The 27,497-nt window shown below is 39.2% G+C and overlaps 2 protein-coding genes across 2 annotated transcripts in view; both read right to left on the reverse strand.

Annotated features, from left to right (window-relative positions):
* Positions 1 to 2,608, reverse strand: part of LOC106084940 (thioester-containing protein 1 allele R1) — a 36,932-nt gene extending 34,324 nt beyond the window's left edge. Inside the window, exons 1-2 of the mRNA XM_013248919.2 lie at positions 2,357 to 2,608; positions 1,880 to 2,297 (exon numbers count right to left, since the gene is read on the reverse strand). Of these exons, the coding sequence (XP_013104373.2) occupies positions 1,880 to 2,297; positions 2,357 to 2,424 (486 nt within the window). The 5' untranslated portion in view covers positions 2,425 to 2,608. The remainder of the gene's footprint in view (positions 1 to 1,879; positions 2,298 to 2,356) is intronic.
* Positions 2,609 to 8,081: 5,473 nt separating this feature from the next.
* Positions 8,082 to 27,497, reverse strand: part of LOC106084951 (thioester-containing protein 1 allele S1) — a 50,187-nt gene continuing 30,771 nt past the window's right edge. The window contains exons 7-9 of the mRNA XM_059364238.1: positions 25,092 to 26,175; positions 8,740 to 9,264; positions 8,082 to 8,674 (exon numbers count right to left, since the gene is read on the reverse strand). Coding sequence (XP_059220221.1) covers positions 8,183 to 8,674; positions 8,740 to 9,264; positions 25,092 to 26,175 — 2,101 coding nt within the window. The 3' untranslated portion in view covers positions 8,082 to 8,182. The remainder of the gene's footprint in view (positions 8,675 to 8,739; positions 9,265 to 25,091; positions 26,176 to 27,497) is intronic.

Genomic DNA, 27,497 nt, shown 5'->3' on the forward strand with positions numbered 1-27,497 from the left:
GAAAACTAGGGCCCTAGGTACATCTTCCTGATTCAAATTTCAGCGAAATCGGACAAAAAATGCGGATTTTACAGGCTAAGACCCTTAATCGGCAGACAGGTCTAAATGACAGCTATGTCCAGATATACTTCGTTCTGAACCACATCTGAGTCCGATTTATGGAGGCTTAAAACAACTCACTATTTGACAAGTAAAAAGGCGTTAAGTTCGGCCGGTCCGAACTTTGGATACCCACAACCTGGGGTATATATGTCGACAACCTTTCATCAAAATCCGGTGAAAATGGCATACCTTATGTCCCATAGCAGTTATATCAAAATATGTTCCGATTTGGACCAATAAATAATAAGTACAGTAGCTATATTAAAAAAAAAACGATCTGAACCATATACATAATAATAGTCACTGTGTCAAATTTCAGTGAAATTGGATTATAAATGCACCCTTTATGGGGCCAAGACATTAACTCGAGATATCGGTCTACATGGCAGCTATATCCAAATCTGGACCGATTTGGGCCAAGTTGCAGAAAATGTCGAAGACCTAACACAAAACACTGTCCCAAATTTCGGCGAAATCGGACAATAAATGCGCCTTTTATGAGTCCGAAAATTTAAAGCGAGATATCGGTCTATATGGCAGCTATATCCAAATCTGGACCGACCAGGGCCAAATTCACGAAGGATGTCGAAGGGCCTAACACAACTCACTGTCCCAAATTTAAGCGAAATCGGATAATAAATGTGGCTTATATTGGCGTAAGTCCCTAAATCGGCGGATCGGTCTATATGGGAGCTATATCAAGATATAGTCCGATATAGTCCATCTTCGAACTTAAACTGCTTATAGACAAAAAAGAATCTGTGCAAGGTTTCAGCTCAATATCTCTATTTTTTAAAACTGTAGCGTGATTTCAACAGACAGACGGACGGACTTGTCTAGATCGTCTTAGGCGACTTGACGTCCCTGGTGTGTTCGGTCCAGACCAGCCTGTATTCGATATAGCTGTCAAAATTTCATAAATGGACTTTTTTCTCCGGACTTTATGTAATGAGGTTAATATGTATATCCGAGGTGGTGGGTATTTATATTTGGCGAGAATGATGGCGGTAATATGAGGTAAAAATGCAAATTTGCCCATGAACATTCCATTTAGGAACCGAGGCAATCTTTTCACATATCAATGATTGCTGCCCGATTTAAATTAAAGCTCGGTGATAAGGAGGAGAGGTTGCAAATGCAAATTTTGCCCATGTACATTCCATTCAGGAACAGGGCAAACTTCTCATATATCAATAAGTGCAGTCCGATTCAAGTTTAAGCTCAATGATAAGTTGCCTCCTTTTTATAGCCGAGTCCAAACGGCGTGCCGCAGTGCGACACCTCTTTGGAGAGAAGTTTTACATGGCAAAGTACCTCGCAAATGTTGCCAGCATTAGGAGGGAAAAACCACGGCTGAAATTTTTCTCTGATGGTCTCGCCAGGATTCGAACCCAGGCGTTCAGCGTCATAGGCGGACATGCTAACCTCTGCGCTACGATGGCCTCCGTTGGAGAGGTTAGTATGCTAAATTATAGCCAAATCGGATAATAATTGCTACCTGTCAGGGGCAAAGGAATCCAATCGGAGGATGTTAATTCCACGCTCACAGCAGTGGCACAGTTCAAAATGTTACAGTCCTAGCTACTGCCTGAGATTTGGTGCCTTTAAAACCCCACATTCGGCACATAGTGCAGTGTGCATAGCATACCACGCATCGAATATGATTATGATGGATACTTACACCGCATTTTTATGAGTATACCGCAAAATAGAAAAAAATACCGCTTAAAATTCTCCGGTGGGCACGCAGCGCCTTAAAAACTCTTCTTATACTTACCAAAATTTGAATACGTATCGGTTCAATGATTCTTGTTATTTGCACATGTTCATTAAGAACAATTACTCTAAATTGTACAACATCTCCCGGCTTGTAGAGACCTTTATCACTTTCGATGTATACCCGCGGTCCACCTTCAGTTATGGCATACAATTCTTGGGTTTTATTCAATGTAATTCCTTTTACTCCCTCAGCTGTTAGTGAATAATTGAACTTTTCATAGAGCCGGGGTGGCATAAAGTCAACCAGCTTTGTTTCGTAGGGTTGTAGCGTAACATCTTGACTTAAATGTATGGAACTTGTCGGGGAATGTAGACGGAGACGTATAGTGGCGGCTGTCGATGCATCATGCAATGAAACACAAACTGAGTAATTGCGATTGGAGCGTATCGTGGCGGGGGCAACTATCGAGTAATGGCTATAAGTACAAAAAATTTTTAATTTATTTTGCATTTTTGTGATTTCAAGTTGTTTTACTTTGCACTTAATACACAGGTTGCACAAATTGTCAGAAAGATTGAACAAGTCGTAGAGAATTGATGCATGCTGAATCACAGGTTGGAAGACACTGAATGCGAATTTTTTATTTTATGAAAGGCGCATGAAGGCACACTTGATAAGAGGGAGACTTTACATATTTGCTCTCTTGTTTATTTTACGAGTATATTTTTATACCCTCCACCATAAGATGGGGGGTATACTAATTTCGTCATTCTGTTTGTAACTACTCGAAATATTCGTCTGAGACCCCATAAAGTATATATATTCTTGATCGTCGCGACATTTTATGTCGATCTAGACATGTCCGTCCGTCTGTCCGTCCGTCTGTCCGTCCGTCTGTCCGTCCGTCCGTCCGTCTGTCTGTCGAAAGCACGCTAACTTCCGAAGGAGTAAAGCTAGCCGCTTGAAATTTTGCACAAATACTTCTTATTAGTGTAGGTCGGTTGGTATTGTAAATGGGCCATATTGGTCCATGTTTCGATATAGCTGCCATATAAACCGATCTTGGGTCTTGACTTCTTGAGCCTCTAGAGGGCGCAATTCTTATCCGATTGAAATGAAATTTTGCACGACGTGTTTTCTTATGATATCTAACAACTGTGCCAAGTATAGTTCAAATCGGTCTATAACCTGATATAGCTGCCATATAAAACGATCTTGGGTCTTGAATTCTTGAGCCTCTAGAGTGCGCAATTCTTATCCGATTGAAATGAAATTTTGCACGACGTGTTTTGTTATTATATCCAACAACTGTGCCAAGTATGGTTCAAATTGGTCTATAACCTGATATAGCAGCCATATAAACCGATCTTGGGTCTTGACTTCTTGAGCCTCTAGAGGGCGCAATTCTTATCCGATTGGAATGAAATTTTGCTCGACGTGTTTTGTTATTATATCCAACAACTGTGCCAAGTATGGTTCAAATCGGTCTATAACCTGATATAGCTGCCATATAAACCGATCTTTGGTCTTGACTTCTTGAGCCTCTAGAGGGCGCAATTCTTATCCGATTGGAATGGAATTTCGCACGACGTGTTTTGTTATGATACCCAAAAACTGTGCCAAGTATGGTTCAAGTCGGTCCATAACCTGATAAAGCTGCCATATAAACCGATCTGGGGTCTTGACTTCTTGAGCCTCTAGAAGGCACAATTCTTATCCGATTTGAATGAGTTTTTGCACGAAGTATTTCGTCATGATATCCAACAATCGGTCCATAACCTGATATAGCTGTCGTATAAACCGATCTGGGGTCTTGACTTCTTGAGCCTCTAGAGTGCGCAATTCTTATCCGATTGGAATGAAATTTTGCACGACGTGTTTCGTTATTGTATCCAACAAGTGTGCCAAGTATGGTTCAAATCGGTTCATAACCTGATATAGCTGCCATATAAACCGATCTGGGGTCTTGACTTCTTGAGCCTCTAGAGGTCGCAATTATTATCCGATTTGCCTGAAATTTTGTACGACGGATTCTCTCATGACTATTAACATACGTGTTTATTATGGTCTGAATCGGTCTATAGCCCGATACAGCTCCCATATAAATCGATCTCTCTATTTTACTTCTTGAGCCCACAAAGAGTGCAATTCTTATTCGAATTGGCTGACATTTTACACAGGTCTCCAACATAAATATAATTTAATTGTGGTCCGAACCGGACCATATCTTAATATCGCTCTAATAGCAGAGCAAATCTTTATTTATATCCTTTTTTTTTTGCCTAAGAAGAGATGCCGGGAAAACAACTCGACAAATGCGATCCATGGTGGAGGGTATATAAGATTCGGCCCGGCCGAACTTAGCACGCTTTTACTTGTTTGTATTTGATGTTTGCAGCTACAATTGGAATCTCGCCATGCAATCAATAAAATGGTCAGTGTGTCAATATATACTTACAAGTGGGTATAAATAATCGACAACTAATGTAGCTGTTAACTCTTCACTGGCCTTTACAAGAATATGTACTTTATGACATCGATTTCTTGAATCAGAACAAGTAAAAAAGTTTTAAGTTTAGCCGGGCCAGACTTATTTATAACCACTGCCATGGGTATATTGCTAACCATATATTTACTTAATATTGGAAGACCACTGTTAATGTATTCAGAATGGATAATGGAAGAAAGTACAGGGCACACTGCTTCCAATTTCTAAAGATAGGATGAAAAATTAGAATTCTGTGGGCGAATAATCAATCATGCAATTGTTGTCAATAAGCTCCATAAGGAGCATTCTTTGAACAGATGTAAAAGGGGATACACCATACCATTTCCAGTTTCATAGAAATCGGGAGAAATGTAAACCCAAAACTTATGCTGGAGAGAATTTTATTGATTTCGGATGAAACAGCAGGCTAATATGATTTCAAGTCGAGAGTTCATTGCATTTGAAATATCGTTCTGTGATCCTATGAAGTATATGTAGTCTTAATGGACTTGCCATTCTAACCAGATCTAGTTATGTCCGTCTCTCAAAATAACAAAAGCTTTCGAATGATTAAACTATTCCATTGCTTCATATTTCTTTCTATGCATTTAGCTCTCACTTAAACCGATCCTTCGATTTGACGTCTGGAGCCCCAAACAGGCACAGTTTTTAATAGGTTTAGCAGCAATACGATTGAAAAAGGTAAATTAGTAACCTAGAACCCCTTAGATGGCATACAGACAAGTTTATTTTTACCCCCGATTGGATCAAAACCATCAATAAACCCCTTACAGAGCGATACCCCCAATTTGACCACCGGGGTACCTAAAAATTTCATAGAACCTTCAGATTTGCGGAAGAAATAGAGATGCAAATGTGAACTTTACGACTATATACACGGTATATTGGAGGCCACCGAATCGCCTGGGTTCGAATACTAGCGAGAACATCATCAAACTTTTCAGCATTGGTTATCCCTTCCTAATGCTGGCGACATTTGGGAGGTACTGCACCATTTGGTATGGCAGCCATATAAAAAACTTCTCCACAAAGTGGTGTCGCACTGCTGCACGCCGTTCGGACTCGGCAATGAAAAGGAGGCCCCTTACCATTGAGCTTAAACAAGTGAAAAGGCATTAAGCCGGGCCGAACTTTGGGTACCCACCTCCTCGGGTATACATGTAAACCATCTTTCGTCACAATACGGTGAATATTGGATAACTTATGCACCCAAATTCGGCACGGACATTGAATGGTCTAATAAATATAAGTCACTGTTCAATTTTGTAGAACAAAAGATTGGTCTATTTGGCAGCCATAACCAAATATAAATCGATCTGAACCATAAAGAAAGCGGATGTCGAAAAGCCTAACATAAGTCACTGTGTCAAATTTCAAGGAAATCGGATAATAAATGCGCTTTTTATAGGGCCAAGACTTTAAATCGAGCGATCGGTCTATATGGCAGCTATATTCAAATCTGGACCGATCTAGGCCAAATTCAAGAAGGACGTCGAAGGGCCTAACTGAACTTACTGTTTCAAATTTCAGCGAAATCGGTTAAAAAATAAAGTTTTTATAGGCATTAGACCCTTTCTCGGCAGATCGGTCTATATGGCAGCTATATCTAAATATAGTCCGATCTGAACCATATTTACATCAGATCTCGGGAAGCTTAAAATAACCCACTGTTTTAAATTTCAACGAAATCGGTTAAAAAATAAAGTTTTTATGGGCATTAGACCCTTTATCGGCAGATCGGTCTATATGACAGCTATATCTAAATATAGACCGATCTAATCCATATTTAGGTCAAATATCGGGAGGCTTTAAATAACCCACTGTTTTAAATTTCAGCAAAATCGGTTAAAAAATTAAGTTTTTATGGGCATTAGACCCTTTATCGTCAGATCGGTCTATATGGCAGCTATATCTAAATATAGTCCGATCTGAACCCTATTTGGGTCAGTTATCGGAAAGCCTTAAACTACTCACTGTTTAAAATTTCAGTGAAATCGGTTAATAAATAAAGCTTTAATGTCCTTCAGACCATTTATCGGGAGATCGGTCTATATGGTAGTCCGATATGAACCATATTTGGGTCAGTTATCGGAAAGCCTTAAACTACTCACTGTTTCAAATTTCAGCGAAGTCGGGTAATAAATAAAAGCTTTTATGGTCTTCAGACCACTTATCGGCAGATCGGTCTATATGGCAGCTATATCTAAATATAGTCCGATCTTAACCATATTTGGGTCCTATATTGGATGGCCTAAAACTACTCATTGTTTCAAATTTCAGCGAAATCGGAGAAAAAATAATGCTTTTATGGGCTTCAGACCCTTTATCGGGAGATCGGTCTACGTGGAATATTTTCGGCGTTATCACAAAAGGAGGACTTGCCGAAGACTTGCATATACTTCGAAAGCCTGGCAGGAGGCAAGGGTGGTATTTATACCCAAGCCCGGCAAGGGAAGTTATACGACACCAAAGGCCTACCGACCTATAAGCCTTACGTCCTTTCTACTCAAAACCATAGAACGTACTGTAGATACCATGATAAGGGGTAGGACATCCAGCGAACTGCTCAAATACAAACAGCATGCCTATGTCAGGGAAATGTCGGTGGAAACAGCCCAGCACGAGGTTGTGTACGCCTTGGCGGTTTGCATTGTCATCGAGGGGGCGTTTAACAATGTGCAGACCGACACATTGATCCAATCCTTAGACCAGTACCAGGTGGACCGGGCCCTTAGAGACTGGATAAACCATATGCCAAGGAACAGGTGGATAAATTGCGACTCTCATGAGATAAATATGAGGAGAAAGTGGCACAGGGCATGCTACAGGGGGCATTTTATCGCCACTCCTATGGGTGACCACCATAAATAACCTATAAGGATCCGAACGAGCTATGAGAAAGGCCGAGAGGGTATTGCGTATGGCACATGACTGGGCTAGGCCCAGGGGTCTCAATGGGTTAACATTGAGACGTTAATCCATAGAAGACTGAAATATGCCTGTTGAAATAGAAAGATGAAGGTGGACACATTTAACACGTTTTTTCAATAAAACGATTTCGATATCTGAGAAGGTCAAATACTTAGGTGTGATCTTGGACTGGAAACTGAATTGGAAGTGTCACATTCAGGAGAGTCCTGTGAAGACTCACAGATGTTGGGCACTATGTAGATAGGCCGTAGGTTCGAAATGGGGCCTGAATCCTAGGATGGTCCACGGGCTCTACAGGAGCGTGATTAGACCAATACTTACTTACGCCTCAGTAGTTTGGTGGACAGCTATCATGAACCAACTTAGGGGAGTGGTATTGAAAACAATTAAGGATTTTGTAATTAGCACGGAATTCGTAACTTAAAATTTTCTTTTTAGAGGTTACTATTTATATTTGAGCTATATCAGGTTATAGACCGATTCAGACCGTATTTTACATAATTGGTGGAAGTCGTAACGGAACACCACGTGCAAAATTCTAGTCAAATCGGATAAAAATTGCGGCTTCCAGGTGTCCAAAAAGTCAAATCTGGAGATCGGTTTATATGGGAGCTATATCGAAATTTCAACCGATATGGCCCAATCCCCCCGATTTTCATCGGTATTAAGTATCTGTGCAAAATTTCAGGTGGCAAGTGGCTTTATGCGTTCGACCTCTATCGTGATTTCGACAGACCGACGGACGGACGGACATGGCGTAGTTCGATTCAGAACTACGAGGGTATCAAGAATATTTCGAGGTGTTACAAATGGAATGACTAGATTAGTATACTCCCATCCTATTGTGGTGGGTATAAAAGTTATATTTATTTGCATTTTCTTTAAATATGCTAACAATGATAATTTTTTTTTCTCCATCTTCATATGCTGTAAAATGCGGTGTCATGGCGACTTATATCGTAATAGTCATATACTGCTATAGCAGAAGGCTTACTATTGATTATATCATTGATTTTGTCTGCCAATAACTGCAGACAGTTGTTGACATTGGATATGAGTTTTTCAAAGTAGATAACAGTGGTTGTGTCCGAATTCTTCGTCTCAATTTTCTGAATGATTTCGTTTGCCAGCAATTCCTGGCCATACTCATCGGATGATGTATAACCCGAAGGTAGATTAATTTCCATTATGACCATGTTGGTGGCGGAGCTTTGAGGCATGGTATCATTTTGTAGGTATTTGACACATACTTCCAAAAGCATTTCGTTGTCGTTCAACATCTTCGGTTTGGGCTGTATATGGAAATGCTTAAAACTGTGCTCGTCGGTTGTGTGAAAATGATAAGCAAGTTGCAGCAGTGAATTTCCCTTGCCGCTAGTTTCAATTTCTATGGAACGAGTTGATCTAGGCAACTATGAAGCAAGAAGCAGTAAGTTTATGTCAATAAGCAAAGAAGTAAAAATAGATTTTTCTATACCTCTTCAGTTTGTAAAACCAAAAAATTGTTCGCATCCACACTTAAAGAGCCCGTTTTTAGAATTTGGCTCATATTGTTCTTAGCGGAGTATTGCAAGTGCAAATTCAAATCATTAACGGAATTAAAGCTCATAGAGTACTTCACCAACGCCTGCAGACCCACAACAGTGTCATGTGTGGACTTAAAACCACCACGATCATTGCGCTGTTCAACCAGCCATTTGACGGTACTTTGAATAATTTTGGGTTCAACATCACTTTGCTCCAAAAGAGCCATCAAGACATACGCAGTTATTTCAACGTCCTTAGCTTGCTTACCATCAGCTTGTGACCACCAAATGTAGTCCATTGCAGTCTGTTTGCTGGCCATTAATTTTTCCATAACTTTCGGAGAATTTGGATGTTTGGCCATTTTCATTGCCACCGCCATAATAGAAAGGGCATACACATCATTGGTATTGTCCAGATTGGTGTTAAGAAATTTCATACCATTGTCAATGGTAGTTTGATATTTCTGTGAATATTTCTGAAATGAGCAAAAAAAAAAAAAAAAAAACAAAATATGATAATAATATGAGCAAATATAAGAGAAACAAGTAATACGCCATTAAGTTTGGCCAGGACGAACATTGGATACCCACCTTCTCGGGTATTTTTTTCTTGGAATATTTATTTCGACAATTAAAGAGCTTTTAGTGAAATACCATGCTACGAAAATAGTATATCGCATGACTAACAGTTTAACAATGTAAGTAGCTTAAATGAATCCCATATGAGCTTTATTGGTCTACGAATTTATGTTTGGATATAAGGTGTACTCCATTCTTAAAATACTTTATTTCAGGCCGATATTCTCATGATGTCTGATTTAAGGGAGTTTTCGGGGGTGAGGCAGACACTTGGCCCTGAAAAAATATCAGCATCGTGCTCTTCTCTCAAATAACATTTATTTAAACCCCATATTGCCATTGGTTTTGAGGGGAGTTTACACGATGAGGCGTCCCCCAAACACATGGTCCCAAAATTGGTTATCAAATTTGTTTTCTAATCTCAAATACCTTTGATTTGAGCCACATATTGGCATGGTCGAAACAATTTTACCCTTTGGGGGATACTTTGGGGAAGGGGTGCTGCCCTAAATACATGGTCTTACATTTGGATATCAAATTCGTATTCTACTCCCAAATACCTTTTTTAAGCCTCATATTGCGATGGTCAGTAAAAAATAGCTGTTTGTGGGGTATATTTGGGAAAGGGGTAGACCCCCAGAAAATTGGTCCCAAAAGGGGGGGTATCAATTCTAGCTCTACCCCCCAATACCTTTCATTTAAGCCCCACATTGACTTGGTCGGTAAATATGCCCGATTTAGGGGTGTTTTGGAGAAGGGGATGGTCCCCCAATCACTAAGCCTTGCAAATTGTAGTGGCCACTTTCAGTCATCAATTTTTATTTTTTTCTTTTTTTTTCACCAACGACAATGATATGCTTGGTCATATTTTTTGTAAATTTTTATTGGCATTGTTTTCACTTATTGTGGCTACACCATTTCCATCCACTTCTTTAAATTCTATGGCTAAATTGATGGGCTAATTCCATTTATTTTCCCATCGTCACCATTACGCCTGGTTTTCCTTCTTTTTTATCTTCAATACTTGCCACCCAATTTTGTTGCCTCTGAAAAGAGATACATTTTTAAAGTCTGATATCGGCGGAGTATTTTGTCAATATCTGACCTCTTTTCTGAATTATTTTTTTTTTTTGTCTTCCTCTTTTTACATAAAACGCAAGAAATGATTTTTGATATGTCTTTTTTACCATCTCGCACAGTTGGACAATTTTGGTTATTTTGTGTTTTGATTCAATCTTCCTTTTGGGTTGTCATCTCTCATGACAACATAGAAGTACTGCTCAAACTCCTTATATACAAGAGACACCCAGACACACATGTATAGAGAAGGTATATAATCGAAGTATATAGAAATATTCCCAAATTTGATCAGACTTGGATTTTTTGGTCTTAATTAAAAAGTCCATCGACTCTAGAAACTAGTTTGAACTCTTATTTTCCATTTTGAATAAAACTTTTGAAGAAAAATCCTTTTAAAAAGTGAAACTTTTTATCGATATCTGGGCCGATATCATCGATTAATTTCATTATAGGAATGGAAAAGACAGTTACTTATGGCATTTGATAGTCGATATTTTACCTCCTTATTGCAAAACCAAAGGTCTGATTCGTTGCCCCAAATTTAATAAAAGGGCTTCTGTGATCTGACTTCGAAGAGAAAAGACCAATCAAAAATTGAAAATTTAAAGAAATAATACTTGAAAAAAAATCTTAAGGACCAAGTTCATACTAATTTATAGTGAATATCGAAAAGTAATTTAAAGTTGTTCAGAATTTTAAGGAAAGTGCAAAATAAGTTTTTTTTTTTTGGAAGACAGAAGGATACCTACACGTGTACTTCTCAACTTTATTCTCAATATCTTGGAAATCTGTAAATTTCCAATTTGGACAGACGCAGAAGTTGGTACCTTTTTTGTCGTAGTCTACCCACAGGGTAGACACGACACTGATTTTTATCCAGAGCCCATTCTCTTTCATCAAAGTTTTGGAAGCTAGATTGTCAAAGCTCATGTGGCATGCATAAGTAGCATCAATCCATCTCCGATCGCAAACCACGCCAGGTATCACCTAAGAGCCTAGAACACCAATCTTCTGTTTAAATCCAACGTTATAAATCGGCAAGCAGCCAACCAATGATATAAGCCTACAATTTTGCTGAAATCTGACTGTCGGTATCTGTGACAAAACGTTCATTTGTACAGCATCGAAACACTTATTACATTGAATTTGCCACATGTAAGGCACTTTTTGAACATGAACACCGCTTAATTTTGCCTACCGTCAAATTCCAACCAGACGCCTTTTTTTTTATAAAAGCGTGAAGTAAACAAACACCGAATTACCCAGGAAGACTAAAGTCCAATTTCCAACCAGTTTTAATGGCCATATAAAACTCGAGAAGCTACCATAACCATCCATGACCATAACCTAAACAGCACCTCAACTTTTTTTCTTACAAAGACTAGCCGGTCCAACCATAATGTGTCAACCAACTGTGTAGATTTTTTAATTAAAGGAATTAAATTCCACAAAAAAATATATAAGCATAAGTATAATTATTATATAAAAAAAAAAATGAATCGTAACAAAGCAAGTTTGGGTCATTTCACATACACATTTTTTCCCATTTAATTTAATTTAAATTAATTTTTTTTTATTTAATTTGTTTTTAATGATTTTTCCTTACAAAATGACATAAATCATTTTTACGTTTAAAAACTTCAAAAAAAATGTATGTGTTATGAACTCCACTAGCTTTGTTAAGTACCTATTTTAGTCACTGTCTGTATGTTCTTTGCAAGAAATTTAATTTCATTCATAAATCACAGCCATTCACCAAAATATCACCCATCAACCAACGATCGAGTGGAGGCCTTCATCGAGAGAGTGGAGTAAGGTGGTAAGTCATCATTGCTATGTTAATTTATTGATAAAGTTTCTTGCATTGATCTGTTATAATTGAGAAAGAGCAACGAATGTTTTAAGGTGTTATACAGCCCAACTGGTTTGTAACCACAAGTGCATTGTTATTGTTTCGATTTCTGTCTCTATTGTGGAGTATGACTCCCACACATTTTGTTTTTTTTTTTTTCTAAATACGTTTTACACGCATTTTGTTATGAATGAGTTGCTCTTTCTTGGATTATTTGTAAAAAGAAATTATATTGTATTTGCATCTGCTTATTTGCGTAGTAAGATACTTCTACTTTTTTTGAATTTAACCCCTTAAGGGCCATGAAAATTATGCAAAATACTTAATTTTTTTTTTTTTTAAAGTATAGTTTATTGATTATAGAACGAAAAATGTTAAGAGAATTAAAATGTTTTGGAATAAAACTGAATTTTTTTAAAATGAATCTGTAAGGACTATCTTGTAGACGTTTCTTGCAAAGGTATGTAGGATAAATTTGGTGTGATCGTAGTTTAGGGGTCCTGAAATATCATAGCCAGCAGGACATAGGATGGCGCGGGCATGGAGGCTGAGACTTTTTTTTTACCACCATAGAGTCCACTTGATATCTTTTTTTTTTTTTTAGACCATTTCGAATAACTGCCGTTCTAGTAAATTAAATTCATATTAAAAAAGGGGTATCACATTAGCACCACACATTTTTTTTCTTGTTATCCTAGTAGTTGAAATAAAAAGGGAGTCTAAAATAATTATTGTATTGTGAACAAGGCTTGATTAGAGAAGGACGCGAACCCCCCTCCCGACTGCAGCTTGCATTTCAAAGGCTCCCGAAGTCCTACCTCTTCTCTGGTTCTAAGATGCTCGAAAGTTATTGTAAAATAGTATCTACAACAAATATTTGGTTGTGTACATTACATAATTTGGCGCCCAACGTGGGGCCGAAGGATAACGACCTTGTCCTTTCAGGCTCATTCAAGCTTTTTTTATTTGAGTAGATTTCATTTAGATGGAAAGTTTTAAGGTTTTTTTTTTTTTTTTTTGTCAGGACTTCACACCAGACAATCTTTTGTTAGTTGTCTGCTGGATTTTCAGTTTTTTTGGGGTTTAACCCGAAAAGCTGACCGCTGATCAGCCACATCTGTTTTGTCTCTTGAGATTTCCTTTAGGAAAAGATATATTTAAATTTTCCCAAACAATGTTTATATGTCGGCGAACTAAATTTTCTTTTAGACTTAGTTATCAGCCCTGTTCCAAAATAGGAATTCGATTAATTTTGCGTAAGCATATTAGCGACCGTTTTGATAACAGAAGGTAGAATTTTCCCCTTTAGCTGGTGTGTCTCAAGATAAATTAATTCTATGAATATATACATATGCCATAGACCAGTTTTTGTATCCACAGTTTTTCGAAATGAGTTTTATCACACCATATTCTATTTTCATATTCTAGCAAGAAACGTCAAACTATTATGCCTATTTGTTCTTTAGACAGTACTTTTTTGAAGGAAAATAGATTTTTTTCTATAATTTCATTTTACGGTTTTTAGAGTGAAATTTTTTCTATTTGAATCGAATTTGTCATTATGGCTTCAGAGGAACCGATACCTCCAGAATTGCCTCCGCAATCAGAGACAACCTCTACGGACAATACTTCGGTAGTATGTGAGGTTTGTAAGCAACTTTTGGTTGAAGGCCAAGATTGTTTAATTATAAGCGCATGTGCGCATCCTTTTCACAGGAACTGCATAGAGACATATCTTTCTTCGTCCGCAGAATGTCCTGTCTGTAAGAGAGTATGTGACCTAGGCGAGTTAAGAACATATAGTATGGCTTCGAAACCACCCCCAGCTCGAAAGGCTCCTAATAATAGAGGCAAGGGTAGAGGTGCCTTGAACAAGACTTATGAAACTCGTAGTGTGACTAAGAATCTATTTCAGGATGCACAGAATCCTACTAATACACAGCCTGCTACCCGGCAGACTCCTCAGCAATGCAATAATACTTCTTTTGACTTTACGACACCTCCACAACAAAACATTGCCGATCCTCAGGCATTGAACTCGAGTGTAGATTACCGCGAGATAGGTCGCATGATAGAAGATCAGTTGAGGAAGTTTTTTCATAACATGAATCTGCCACACACTGCGACTTCCAATAATATTCCCAATTTAAACCGGGATCCCCGGAACGTGCCCAATACTAATGCGTATTATCCTTCAGGTAACTGTGTCAATATGCCGAGTAATTTTCCCAACCACCGGCCACCAAATCCTCCGAATATGGGTGGCAGTGATTATCCTCGTGATCCCCGTGATTTTCAGTTCCCTCGTGCTGCGCAATTTTCGAGTCCGAATGCTTCGGGAAGTTTTAGTTCGATGAATAGGGACGCAGACAAGATAACTTCTATTGTGAATAATTGGAATTTGAAATTTGTCGGCTCGTCAACGGGTCTCAGTATTGATGAGTTTCTATATCGCATTAGGACTCTGACGAGGGAAACCTTTAATGATGATTTTAGTGTTATCTGTAGGAACCTTAATACACTCCTGACTGGAAAAGCTCGTGAATGGTATTGGCGATACCACAAGCAAGTGCCAGCCATTACGTGGGAGGGTTTCTGCCAGGCGATCCGTAGCCAATATAAGGACATGAAGTCCTCATTCGACCTTAGAGAGGAGATGCGAATCAGAAAGCAGAAACCGGGTGAATCCTATGATGCTTTCTTCGATGCCCTCTCTATCATTGCTGATAAACTGTCCAATCCGATGAGTGAGGACGAATTCATAGAGATCATTGCCAGGAATTTACGGCCTGACATTCGTCAGGATTTACTTTATGTCCCAATTAGGTCTCTGTCCCATCTACGCAAACTCGTGCAAATGCGAGAGAACTTTCTGAGCGACGAGTATGTGCGCAGAACACTTTCCCAACGATCTCAAAACCTGAATTTTCCACCACGCAGGCAACTGGCAGAATTAGATCAGGGTGTTTCGAATGACACTGAGTCGGACTACACGATCGATGCTGTCCAGAGATCTGAGTCGATTAGATGCTGGAACTGTGATAACATAGGACACACTTGGCAGGATTGTCTTGAGGACAGGACTATTTTCTGTTACGGGTGTGGCGCGAAAAATGTTTATAAACCACAGTGTGCCAGATGTTTATCTCGTGTTCAGTCTTCTTCTTCAAAAAACTACAGACAGACGGGGCCAACGAAGAACCAAGTCTAGATGTCGGCCCATCCCCAATTCCCGGACTTACAATTTCAGATCCTGACTTACCCTCTATTGAACCTGACCTGTCCAAATTAGACCCTGATAGGATTACCATTTTGAAAAGGCCCAGCACTTCTGATGTACATGAGGATGTTTCTCGATTGATATACCCCAGGTTGCCCTATCATAAGCGATGGGAAATATATGTTCAAAGGCGAAATGAAATTTTTAACGTGTCTAGTATTTCTAAAGCAAAATCACCTAAACGGTCCACACTTCGTCTAAGGAGATATTTTCGCATCAGGAAGGTCTGTGGTAAGATTCAGATTTCTACGATTATGTCGAACCCGCATGATAGACGCTATTATGCCAAAGTGTCATTTTTGGACTTTCATGAATTCGGCCTGTTGGACACTGGGGCTAATATAAGCTGTATCGGTGGTGAACTGGCCCAGTATGACTTTTCTAAGTTTCCCAACTTTACTCCATGCAAGTCTTTTGCCAAGACAGCAGATGGTAAAGTCCAGAACATCTTAGGGTGGATAGACGTTTCTATTACTTTCAAGGACATGACAAAGGACATTCGATTATTCATTATTCCGTCTATTTCCCAACGATTGATTCTTGGGATCGATTTTTGGAATATTTTCAATCTTTTGAATAATCTTTTATCGAGTTCTGATATTTTGGTCTGTCACAATGACAGTATTTTCCCATCTGTCGTGTCGGCACTTGAAATCCATAGCGGGGGACGTGACGATGACTTTCATGTGAGATTGGCTCAGGGTGAGATGAAACAGCTGGAAGCTGTTATTGCACTTTTTCCCAGCTTCGAGAAACAGGGGTTAGGCAGAACCGCATTGATCCAACATTCGATTGATGTCGGCGATGCCAGACCTATAAAACAACGTTTTTACCCTGTTTCTCCAGCTGTTGAAAAACTCATGTTTGCCGAGGTTGATCGGATGCTAGAGTTAGGGGTGATCGAACCCTCTAATTCACCGTGGAGTTCTCCGATGAGGCTCGTCGTGAAGCCTGGCAAGGTGAGGCTATGTTTGGATGCGAGAAAGCTGAATTCTGTAACAAAGAAGGACGCATATCCGCTTCCAAACATAGAGGGGATTTTCTCGAGACTACCAAGAGCCAACATCATTTCAAAGCTGGATCTCAAAGATGCCTTCTGGCAAATAGGTCTGGACGAGCCATCCAAACAGCTGACGGCGTTCACAGTCCCTGGTAGGCCGCTCTACCAGTTTGTGGTTATGCCGTTCGGGCTGTGTAATGCCCCACAGACGATGTGTCGGCTGATGGATGTGCTCATACCTCCAGACCTACGCCATTCGGTTTTTGGCTACTTGGATGATATGGTAATTGTCTCGGAGAATTTTGATACCCATATCCAGATCCTGATGAGAATTGCCACTGAGTTTAGGAGGTCGAACCTGACCCTCAATATATCCAAAAGCAAGTTTTGTGTCACCAGGACAAACTACCTTGGATATATAATCGGCAATGGGGGCATTACTACCGACCCCGAGAAGATATCGGCGATCACCAACTGGCCAGTGCCCCGGAATCTTAAACAGGTTCGTGGCTTTCTTGGACTTTGTGGGTGGTACCGTCGTTTTATTCAGAATTTTTCCACTGAAACATTCCCCATCACCGAAGTTGTATCCACCAAACGCAAGTTCAAATGGACGGGCGAAGCACAGCAGGCCTTTGAACGTGTCAAGTCGCTCCTTACTTCGGCTCCAGTGCTAAATAACCCTGATTTCTCTAAGAAATTTTATTTGCACTGCGATGCCAGCGACTACGGCATTGGGGCTGTGCTGATACAACTCGATGATGAGGGGAATGAGAAACCTATAGCCTTCATGAGCAGAAAACTAAACACCGCGCAACGTAACTATAGTGTTACAGAGCGTGAGTGTTTAGCTGCTCTGGAGGCTATAAGGAAATTCAGGTGCTACTTGGAACTCCAAGATTTTGAAGTCGTGACGGACCACTCCAGTCTATTATGGCTCATGCGACAGCCAGACTTGAGCGGAAGACTTGCTCGATGGGTCCTCAAGTTGCAGCCATACCGTTTTACGATAAGCCACAGGAAAGGCAAAGACCACATCGTTCCCGACGCCCTTTCCAGGATACCGACGGACGATATTTCAGCTCTGGAAGTTTCAGAGCCAGGTGTTGACTTGGATTCACCATTTTTTGATGACGAGGACTATCGACTTTTGAAGGAACGGGTTATAAAAGATCCTAACAGATACCCTGATATCAAAATAGGGGATAGATATGTGTATTATCGCACTGAGCACTGCTCAGGGGATGAGTCTAGGGACGAGTTTTGTTGGAAGCTTTGGATTCCAGATAGACTTCGTACTGATACCATTTCCAGAGCTCACGATAATCCCCTTGCAGCCCATGGGGGCATGGCCAAAACTTTAGAGTTGATAAGGCGAACTTTTTTCTGGCCAGGAATGGTAAAGGACGTCCGCGATTACATACGGAATTGTGAGGTTTGCAAAACCACAAAAGCTCCGAATATAGTTCTTAAACCACCAATGGGTAACCTCGTGGAATCCGTCCGTCCCTTTCAGCGTCTCTACGTTGATATTCTTGGACCCTACCCAAGAAGCAAGAGGGGACATATCGGTCTCCTGATTGTTCTCGACCACCTTTCCAAATATCACTGGCTTTGTCCTCTAAGGAAGTTTACGGCCACCCATATAAAGGATTTCCTTGAGAAACAGATTTTTCACGCATATGGGGTGCCCGAGACAATCGTCAGTGATAACGGGAGTCAATTTAAGTCAAATGAGCTGAACGCTTTTCTGACAGAATTCGGTGTAAGACACGTCTATACAGCGTTATATAGCCCCCAAGCCAACGCATCCGAGAGGGTCAACCGGTCGTTGTTGGCAGGAATAAGGGCCTATTTAAGAAGTGACCACAGACAGTGGGATCAGAATCTATCTTCCATCAGCTGTGCCCTACGCAATGCCTATCACCAGAGTATACATTGTTCACCATACCGTGCTTTGTATGGCTTTGACATGGTGACTCACGGTTCGACGTACCAACTCCTGAGGAGTTTGGATCTCTTGGAAGAGCCCACGGCTAAACTGGCCAGAGACGATGCTTTGCAGGTGATCAGGATGGATTTAAGGAAACACATAAGACAGGCTTATGAAAGGAACCAACATAACTACGACCATAGAACCAGGGTTCAGACCTACAATGTTGGCCAAATTGTCTTCTACCGTAATTTTGCCCAGAGTAGTGCTGAGAAATCTTTTAGCGCTAAATTATCCCCAGTTTTCTTAAAAGCAAGGGTGAAAGAGAGGCTTGGCAACCACTATTACTTACTTGAAGATATGAATAGTAAACTAATTGGGACCTACCATGGAAAAGACATAAGAAACTAGTGGCTTTTTTTCCATCTAATTCAATGCCGTAAGACTTTTGAATTATCCGGTTTGTAGTGGCCACTTTCAGTCATCAATTTTTATTTTTTTCTTTTTTTTTCACCAACGACAATGATATGCTTGGTCATATTTTTTGTAAATTTTTATTGGCATTGTTTTCACTTATTGTGGCTACACCATTTCCATCCACTTCTTTAAATTCTATGGCTAAATTGATGGGCTAATTCCATTTATTTTCCCATCGTCACCATTACGCCTGGTTTTCCTTCTTTTTTATCTTCAATACTTGCCACCCAATTTTGTTGCCTCTGAAAAGAGATACATTTTTAAAGTCTGATATCGGCGGAGTATTTTGTCAATATCTGACCTCTTTTCTGAATTATTTTTTTTTTTTTGTCTTCCTCTTTTTACATAAAACGCAAGAAATGATTTTTGATATGTCTTTTTTACCATCTCGCACAGTTGGACAATTTTGGTTATTTTGTGTTTTGATTCAATCTTCCTTTTGGGTTGTCATCTCTCATGACAACATAGAAGTACTGCTCAAACTCCTTATATACAAGAGACACCCAGACACACATGTATAGAGAAGGTATATAATCGAAGTATATAGAAATATTCCCAAATTTGATCAGACTTGGATTTTTTGGTCTTAATTAAAAAGTCCATCGACTCTAGAAACTAGTTTGAACTCTTATTTTCCATTTTGAATAAAACTTTTGAAGAAAAATCCTTTTAAAAAGTGAAACTTTTTATCGATATCTGGGCCGATATCATCGATTAATTTCATTATAGGAATGGAAAAGACAGTTACTTATGGCATTTGATAGTCGATATTTTACCTCCTTATTGCAAAACCAAAGGTCTGATTCGTTGCCCCAAATTTAATAAAAGGGCTTCTGTGATCTGACTTCGAAGAGAAAAGACCAATCAAAAATTGAAAATTTAAAGAAATAATACTTGAAAAAAAATCTTAAGGACCAAGTTCATACTAATTTATAGTGAATATCGAAAAGTAATTTAAAGTTGTTCAGAATTTTAAGGAAAGTGCAAAATAAGTTTTTTTTTTTTGGAAGACAGAAGGATACCTACACGTGTACTTCTCAACTTTATTCTCAATATCTTGGAAATCTGTAAATTTCCAATTTGGACAGACGCAGAAGTTGGTACCTTTTTTGTCGTAGTCTACCCACAGGGTAGACACGACACTGATTTTTATCCAGAGCCCATTCTCTTTCATCAAAGTTTTGGAAGCTAGATTGTCAAAGCTCATGTGGCATGCATAAGTAGCATCAATCCATCTCCGATCGCAAACCACGCCAGGTATCACCTAAGAGCCTAGAACACCAATCTTCTGTTTAAATCCAACGTTATAAATCGGCAAGCAGCCAACCAATGATATAAGCCTACAATTTTGCTGAAATCTGACTGTCGGTATCTGTGACAAAACGTTCATTTGTACAGCATCGAAACACTTATTACATTGAATTTGCCACATGTAAGGCACTTTTTGAACATGAACACCGCTTAATTTTGCCTACCGTCAAATTCCAACCAGACGCCTTTTTTTTATAAAAGCGTGAAGTAAACAAACACCGAATTACCCAGGAAGACTAAAGTCCAATTTCCAACCAGTTTTAATGGCCATATAAAACTCGAGAAGCTACCATAACCATCCATGACCATAACCTAAACAGCACCTCAACTTTTTTTCTTACAAAGACTAGCCGGTCCAACCATAATGTGTCAACCAACTGTGTAGATTTTTTAATTAAAGGAATTAAATTCCACAAAAAAATATATAAGCATAAGTATAATTATTATATAAAAAAAAAAATGAATCGTAACAAAGCAAGTTTGGGTCATTTCACATACACATTTTTTCCCATTTAATTTAATTTAAATTAATTTTTTTTTATTTAATTTGTTTTTAATGATTTTTCCTTACAAAATGACATAAATCATTTTTACGTTTAAAAACTTCAAAAAAAATGTATGTGTTATGAACTCCACTAGCTTTGTTAAGTACCTATTTTAGTCACTGTCTGTATGTTCTTTGCAAGAAATTTAATTTCATTCATAAATCACAGCCATTCACCAAAATATCACCCATCAACCAACGATCGAGTGGAGGCCTTCATCGAGAGAGTGGAGTAAGGTGGTAAGTCATCATTGCTATGTTAATTTATTGATAAAGTTTCTTGCATTGATCTGTTATAATTGAGAAAGAGCAACGAATGTTTTAAGGTGTTATACAGCCCAACTGGTTTGTAACCACAAGTGCATTGTTATTGTTTCGATTTCTGTCTCTATTGTGGAGTATGACTCCCACACATTTTGTTTTTTTTTTTTTCTAAATACGTTTTACACGCATTTTGTTATGAATGAGTTGCTCTTTCTTGGATTATTTGTAAAAAGAAATTATATTGTATTTGCATCTGCTTATTTGCGTAGTAAGATACTTCTACTTTTTTTGAATTTAACCCCTTAAGGGCCATGAAAATTATGCAAAATACTTAATTTTTTTTTTTTTTAAAGTATAGTTTATTGATTATAGAACGAAAAATGTTAAGAGAATTAAAATGTTTTGGAATAAAACTGAATTTTTTTAAAATGAATCTGTAAGGACTATCTTGTAGACGTTTCTTGCAAAGGTATGTAGGATAAATTTGGTGTGATCGTAGTTTAGGGGTCCTGAAATATCATAGCCAGCAGGACATAGGATGGCGCGGGCATGGAGGCTGAGACTTTTTTTTTACCACCATAGAGTCCACTTGATATCTTTTTTTTTTTTTTAGACCATTTCGAATAACTGCCGTTCTAGTAAATTAAATTCATATTAAAAAAGGGGTATCACATTAGCACCACACATTTTTTTTCTTGTTATCCTAGTAGTTGAAATAAAAAGGGAGTCTAAAATAATTATTGTATTGTGAACAAGGCTTGATTAGAGAAGGACGCGAACCCCCCTCCCGACTGCAGCTTGCATTTCAAAGGCTCCCGAAGTCCTACCTCTTCTCTGGTTCTAAGATGCTCGAAAGTTATTGTAAAATAGTATCTACAACAAATATTTGGTTGTGTACATTACAAAATATATCAGCAACGTGATCTATTCTCATATATTTGAACCCCTATTGCCAATGGCCTTAAAATTGGATATCAAATACGCTTTCTAATCTCAAATACCATTTACTTAAACTCCTTATTGAAAAAGCCAGCAAATATGTTCGGTTGGGGTATGGGCCTTAAAAAACTATGAATATCGAGCTCCACTGTCTTGAAGACCCAAATTGTCTTGGTGAGCAAAGACGTCCTCCTTGGGGGTTGTTATGGTGGCGGCAAGTCTCCTGGACAATTGGTTCCGAATGTTGATGTTAGATTTATGGTCTACTCCCAAATACCCTACATTTGAGCTCAAATTTTCCATAGTCGGCAAACATGACCCGTTTGGGGGGTGTTCTCTGGGATGGGCGGCTCCTCAAACACGTGGTCCCCATATTTAAGCCCCATATTGCCATGGTCAGTAAATAAGTTCTGTTTGGGGGGTGTTTTGGTGAAGGGGGGTGACCCCTAGTAACTTTGTCCAAATTTTATATCAGATTCGTATTTTACTTGCATATACCTTTCATAGGAGTCCCATATTGCCATGTTCGGTAAATATGTCCGATTAAGTGGGGTTTGGGGGTTGGGGTGGTCCCCAAACACTTGGTCGGACAATTGGATATCAGATCGTTTTCTAATCTTAAATAACTTTCATTTGAGTCCCATATCGTCGTGATTGTGTATACAGGATATTTGGTAGGTTTTGGGGATGGGACGCCCCCCGAGGTAACCCATCCGAAATTTGGATACCACCGAAGAATGGGGTATATTCATTTTGTCATTCCGTTTTCAACACATTGAAATATCCATTTCCGACCCTATAAAGTATATATATTCTTGATCAGCGTAAAAATCCAAGACGATCTAGACATTTCCGTTAGTCTGTCCGTCAGTCTGATGAAATCACGCTACAGTCTTCAAAAATAGAGATATTGAGCTGAAACTTTGCACAGATTCTTTTTTGGTCCATAAGTGGGATAAGTTCGAAAATGGGCTATATCGGACTATATCTTGATATAGCCCCCATATAGACCGATCAACCGATTTAGGGTGTAAGACCAATAAAAGGCACATTTATTATCCGATTTTGCTGACATTTGGGACAGTGAGTTATGTTAGGTCCTTCGACATTCTTGGTCAATTTGGCCCAGATCGGACCAGATTTGGATATAGCTGACATATAGACTGATCCTCCGATATAGGGTCTTACGTCCATAAAAGCCACATTTATTATCCGATTTTATTGAAATTTGGAACAAAGATTTGTGTTAGGCTCTTTTTCGTCAACTGGGCTCAGATCGGTCTAGATATGGATATAGCTGCCATATAGACCGATACTCCGATTTAGGGTCTTAGGCCCATAAAATCCACATTTATTATCCGATTTTGCTGAAGGTTGGGTCAGTGGTTTAAGTTAAGCCCCTTGATATACTTCGTCAATTTGGCTCAGTTCGGTCTAGATGAGGATATAGCTGCCATATAGACAGGTCCTCCGATTTAGGGTCTTAGGGCCATAAAAGACATATTTATTATCCGATTTTGCGAAAATTTGGGACAGTGAGTTGTGTTAGGCCTTCCAACATCCTTCGTCCATTTGGCCCAGATCGGTTCTGATTTGGATATAGCTGCCATATAGACCGATACTCCGATTTAGGGTCTTAGGCCCATAAAATCCACATTTATTATCCGATTTTGCTGAAATTTGAAACCAAGATTAGTATTAGGCTCTTCGACGTTCTTCGCCAATGGGGCCCAGATCGGTCTAGATTTGGATTTAATTGCCATATAGACCGATCCTCCGATTTAGGTTCTTAGGCACATAAAAGGCGCATTTATTGTCCGAAATTTGGGACAGTGAGATGTGTTAGGGCCTTCGACATCCTTCGTTAATTTGGCCCAGATCGGAACAGATTTGGACATAGCTGCCATATAGACAGGTCTCCGATTTGGGGTCTTAGGCCCATAAAATCCACATTTATTATCCGATTTTGCTGAAATTTGGGACAGTGAGTTGTGTTAGCCCTTTAAACATCCTTCGTCCATTTGGCCCAGATCGGTCCAGATTTGGATATAGCTGCCATATAGACCGATACTCCGATTTAGGGTCTTAGACCCCTAAAATCCACATTTATTATCCGATTTTGCTGAAATTTTGGACATTGAGTTAAGTTAAGCCCCCTGACATACTTCGTCAATTTGGCTCAGTTCGGTCTAGATGTGAATATAGCTGCCATATAGACCGATCCCCCAATTAGGGTCTTAGGCTCATAAAAGGCGCATTTATTGTCGAAGTCGCTGAAATTTGGAACAGTGAGCTAAGTTAAGCCCCTTGACATACTTCTGCACTATGGCACAGATCGGTCCAGATTTGGTTATAGCTGCCATATAGACCGATCTCTCGGTTTTAGGTTTTAAAGCCATCAAAGGTGCATTTATTGTCCGATGTTGTCGAAATTTGGGACAGATCGATCTGCAATTTGGCCTAGATCGATCAAGATTTGCATATAGCTGCCATATAGACCGATCTCTTAATTTAAAGTTTTGGCCCCAAAAAAGGCGCATTTATAATGCGATTTAATTGAAATTTGACACATTGACTTTTGTTAGGCTTTTCGACATCCATGTTGTATATGGCTCAGATCGTTTTATTTTTGAATATTGCTACTAGAAAGACCAATATTTTGTTATACATAATTGAAATATGACTTATTACAATGACTCATTAGTATTTGGTCCAAATCGGAACATATTTCGACATAACTGCTATGGGACATAAGCTATGTAATTTTCACCGGATTTTGATGAAAGGTGGTTTACATATATATTCGAGGTGGTGGGTATCCAAAGTTCGGCCCGGCCGAACTTAAACCCTTTTTACTTGTTTATTTTCTGATGGCATGTTTACTCTCAAGCACTTTTTTCCAATGCCATGTCCATGTAAAATTAATATTGGGGGCATACCTGTTAGTAATTGGTTACTGAATTTTGTTTCGGGTTACCCATTGACTTACCAGTTAATGTGACATTTCCACCTTTATTTCTGTATGATTTGCTTAAACCACCTACCTGTTCCTCCAAAAACGCCATTAGTACAAACGCCGTAAAGCCAAATCGATTCTGTTGAGCTGGTTCGAATAGATAGCCGGTATAGGGGAAACTGCCATCTGGTAATTGTTTGCTGGACAAATAAGACAAACCACTTTCCACGATTTCGGTGTCAAGTGTCGTATATTTGGCGGCCTTCATAAAAAATCGTATAACGTAGGCAGTAAGCCAAGTACTGGCTTCCTTATCAGTTTCTTCGCCAAAGACACTGTAAGCACCATTGCTGTGGCGAAATGACAATTCTTGTTGATAGCCAACCTCTATGAATTTTTTGGCTTTAGTGACTAGATCTTTCTGCATAAAATATTGGCCATTTGCCTTGAGATATTGTAAGACCAAAATGTTGGGAGCCAAATTCACCATATTTTGCTCGCCGCAGCCGGTGGGCAAGCGCACTAATTTATTTAAATTTTTCAGAGTAGGCACCATATTGTCACCGCCCAACGAGAGAGAGATAAATTCCGAGTTGGGTACAACATCCTGGGGAATATTTAAGGGGAGTGTTACCTTAAATGTTTCAGGCGGTTGTACGCTGATATACAGAGCCTTGTTGCGATGATTGGCCACTCCTTCGGGCTCAACACTTAGTTTGTGTATAATGGCATCGGATGAAATAGCATTGGTTGCGGTTAGGCGTAGAGTTATCTCTCCTACTTCTTTGGGATTAATAAGAAAAGAAGAACTCGCAATGTTTTGCGGCGGTACCGCAAGACGTTTAATGCGTTCCCGATCGTCGGAACCCCTCTCGACGTCAAGGATATTTGATTCCATAAAATAGAATTGTTGTGCCTCATTGAAGAGCTTCAATTCGGTGTCCAGAGTTTGGTTTTGGTAATTATGCACCAAAACCGGTATGGCAACAATCTCACCACGCTTTATTGAATATGGAAGATTTAAACTGATGAAAAATGGCTGTATGGTAGTGATGTCTGTGGGACCATCAACAATACCAAATCCGCTTTTCTCATTCACCGAAAAAGCAGTTATACGCCATGAGGTAACCGTATCGGGAATTTCCAAAGTCAAATTGGTGATTTGGTTTGTGCTGTACAATGAGATTGATGGGCGTTAGAAATTTACTTAAAAAAAAGAAAACAAAAGGAAAAACATGTAAAAAGGCGTTAAGTTCGGCCTGACCGAACTATGGATACCCACCACCTCGGGTGTATTTGTAAACCACCTTTTGTCATAATCAGGTGAAAAATGCATAATTTATGCCCCCATAGCAGCTTTAACGAAATATGGTCCGATTTATGAGCAAATTCGGCACGGATATCGAGAGGTCTAATAAGTATAAGACACTGTTTAATTTTGCAGAACAAAATATTGGTCTTTTTGATAGCCACATCCAAATATAGACCGAATTGAACCATATACGACACGGATGACGAAAAGCCTGACATAAGACACTGTGCCAAATTTGAGCGAAATCGTATTATAAATGTCCTTTTTATGGGGCCAAAACTTTAAATCGAGAGATCGTTCTATATGGCAGCTATATCCCAATCTGAAGCGATATTGAACAAATAGAAGAGGGATGTCGAAGGACCTAACACAACTCACTGTCCCAAATTTCGGCGAAATCGGACAATAAAAGCGACTTTTATGGGCCAAAACCCTTATATCAGGAGATCGGTCTATGTGGCAGCTATATCGAAGTCTGGACCGATCTGTGCCTTATTCCAAGAATATGTCAAGGAGACTGATACAACTTCCTGTCCTAAATTTTGGCAATATCGGACAATAAATGCGCCTTTTAGGGGCCCAAAACCTTAAATCGAGAGATCGGTCTATATGACAGCTATATTCAAATCTGCACCCATCTGGGTCAAATTGAAGAAGGATGTCGAAGGACCGAACATAACTCACTGTACCAAATTTCGGCGAGATCGGATATTAAATGCGCCTTTTATGGGCCCAAAACCTTAAATCGAGAGATCGGTCTATATGGGGGCTACATCAAGATATAGTCCGATATAGCCCATCTTCGAACTTAATCTGCTTATGGTCAAAAAAAAAAGAATCTGTGCAAAGTTTCAGCTCAATGTCTCTATTTTTAAAGACTGTAGCGTGATTTCAACAGACAGACGGACGGACATGCGGATTACAGACGGACGGACGGATTGACATGGCTAGATCGTCTTAGATTTTAACGCTGATCAAGAATACATATACTTTATGGGGTCGGAAATGGGTATATCGATGTGTTGCAAACGGAATGACAAAATGAATATACCCCCATCCTTCGGTGGTGGATATTAGTATAAAAATATGTTAAGTTTTACAGGGCCGAATGCTATGTAGCCTCCACCATGGATTGAGTTCAGCAAGTTGTTTGCACGTTGTATGACATGAATGTTTTATGTT

Source organism: Stomoxys calcitrans, chromosome 3 (assembly GCF_963082655.1).
Source record: "Stomoxys calcitrans chromosome 3, idStoCalc2.1, whole genome shotgun sequence".
Lineage (NCBI taxonomy): Eukaryota > Metazoa > Arthropoda > Insecta > Diptera > Muscidae > Stomoxys > Stomoxys calcitrans.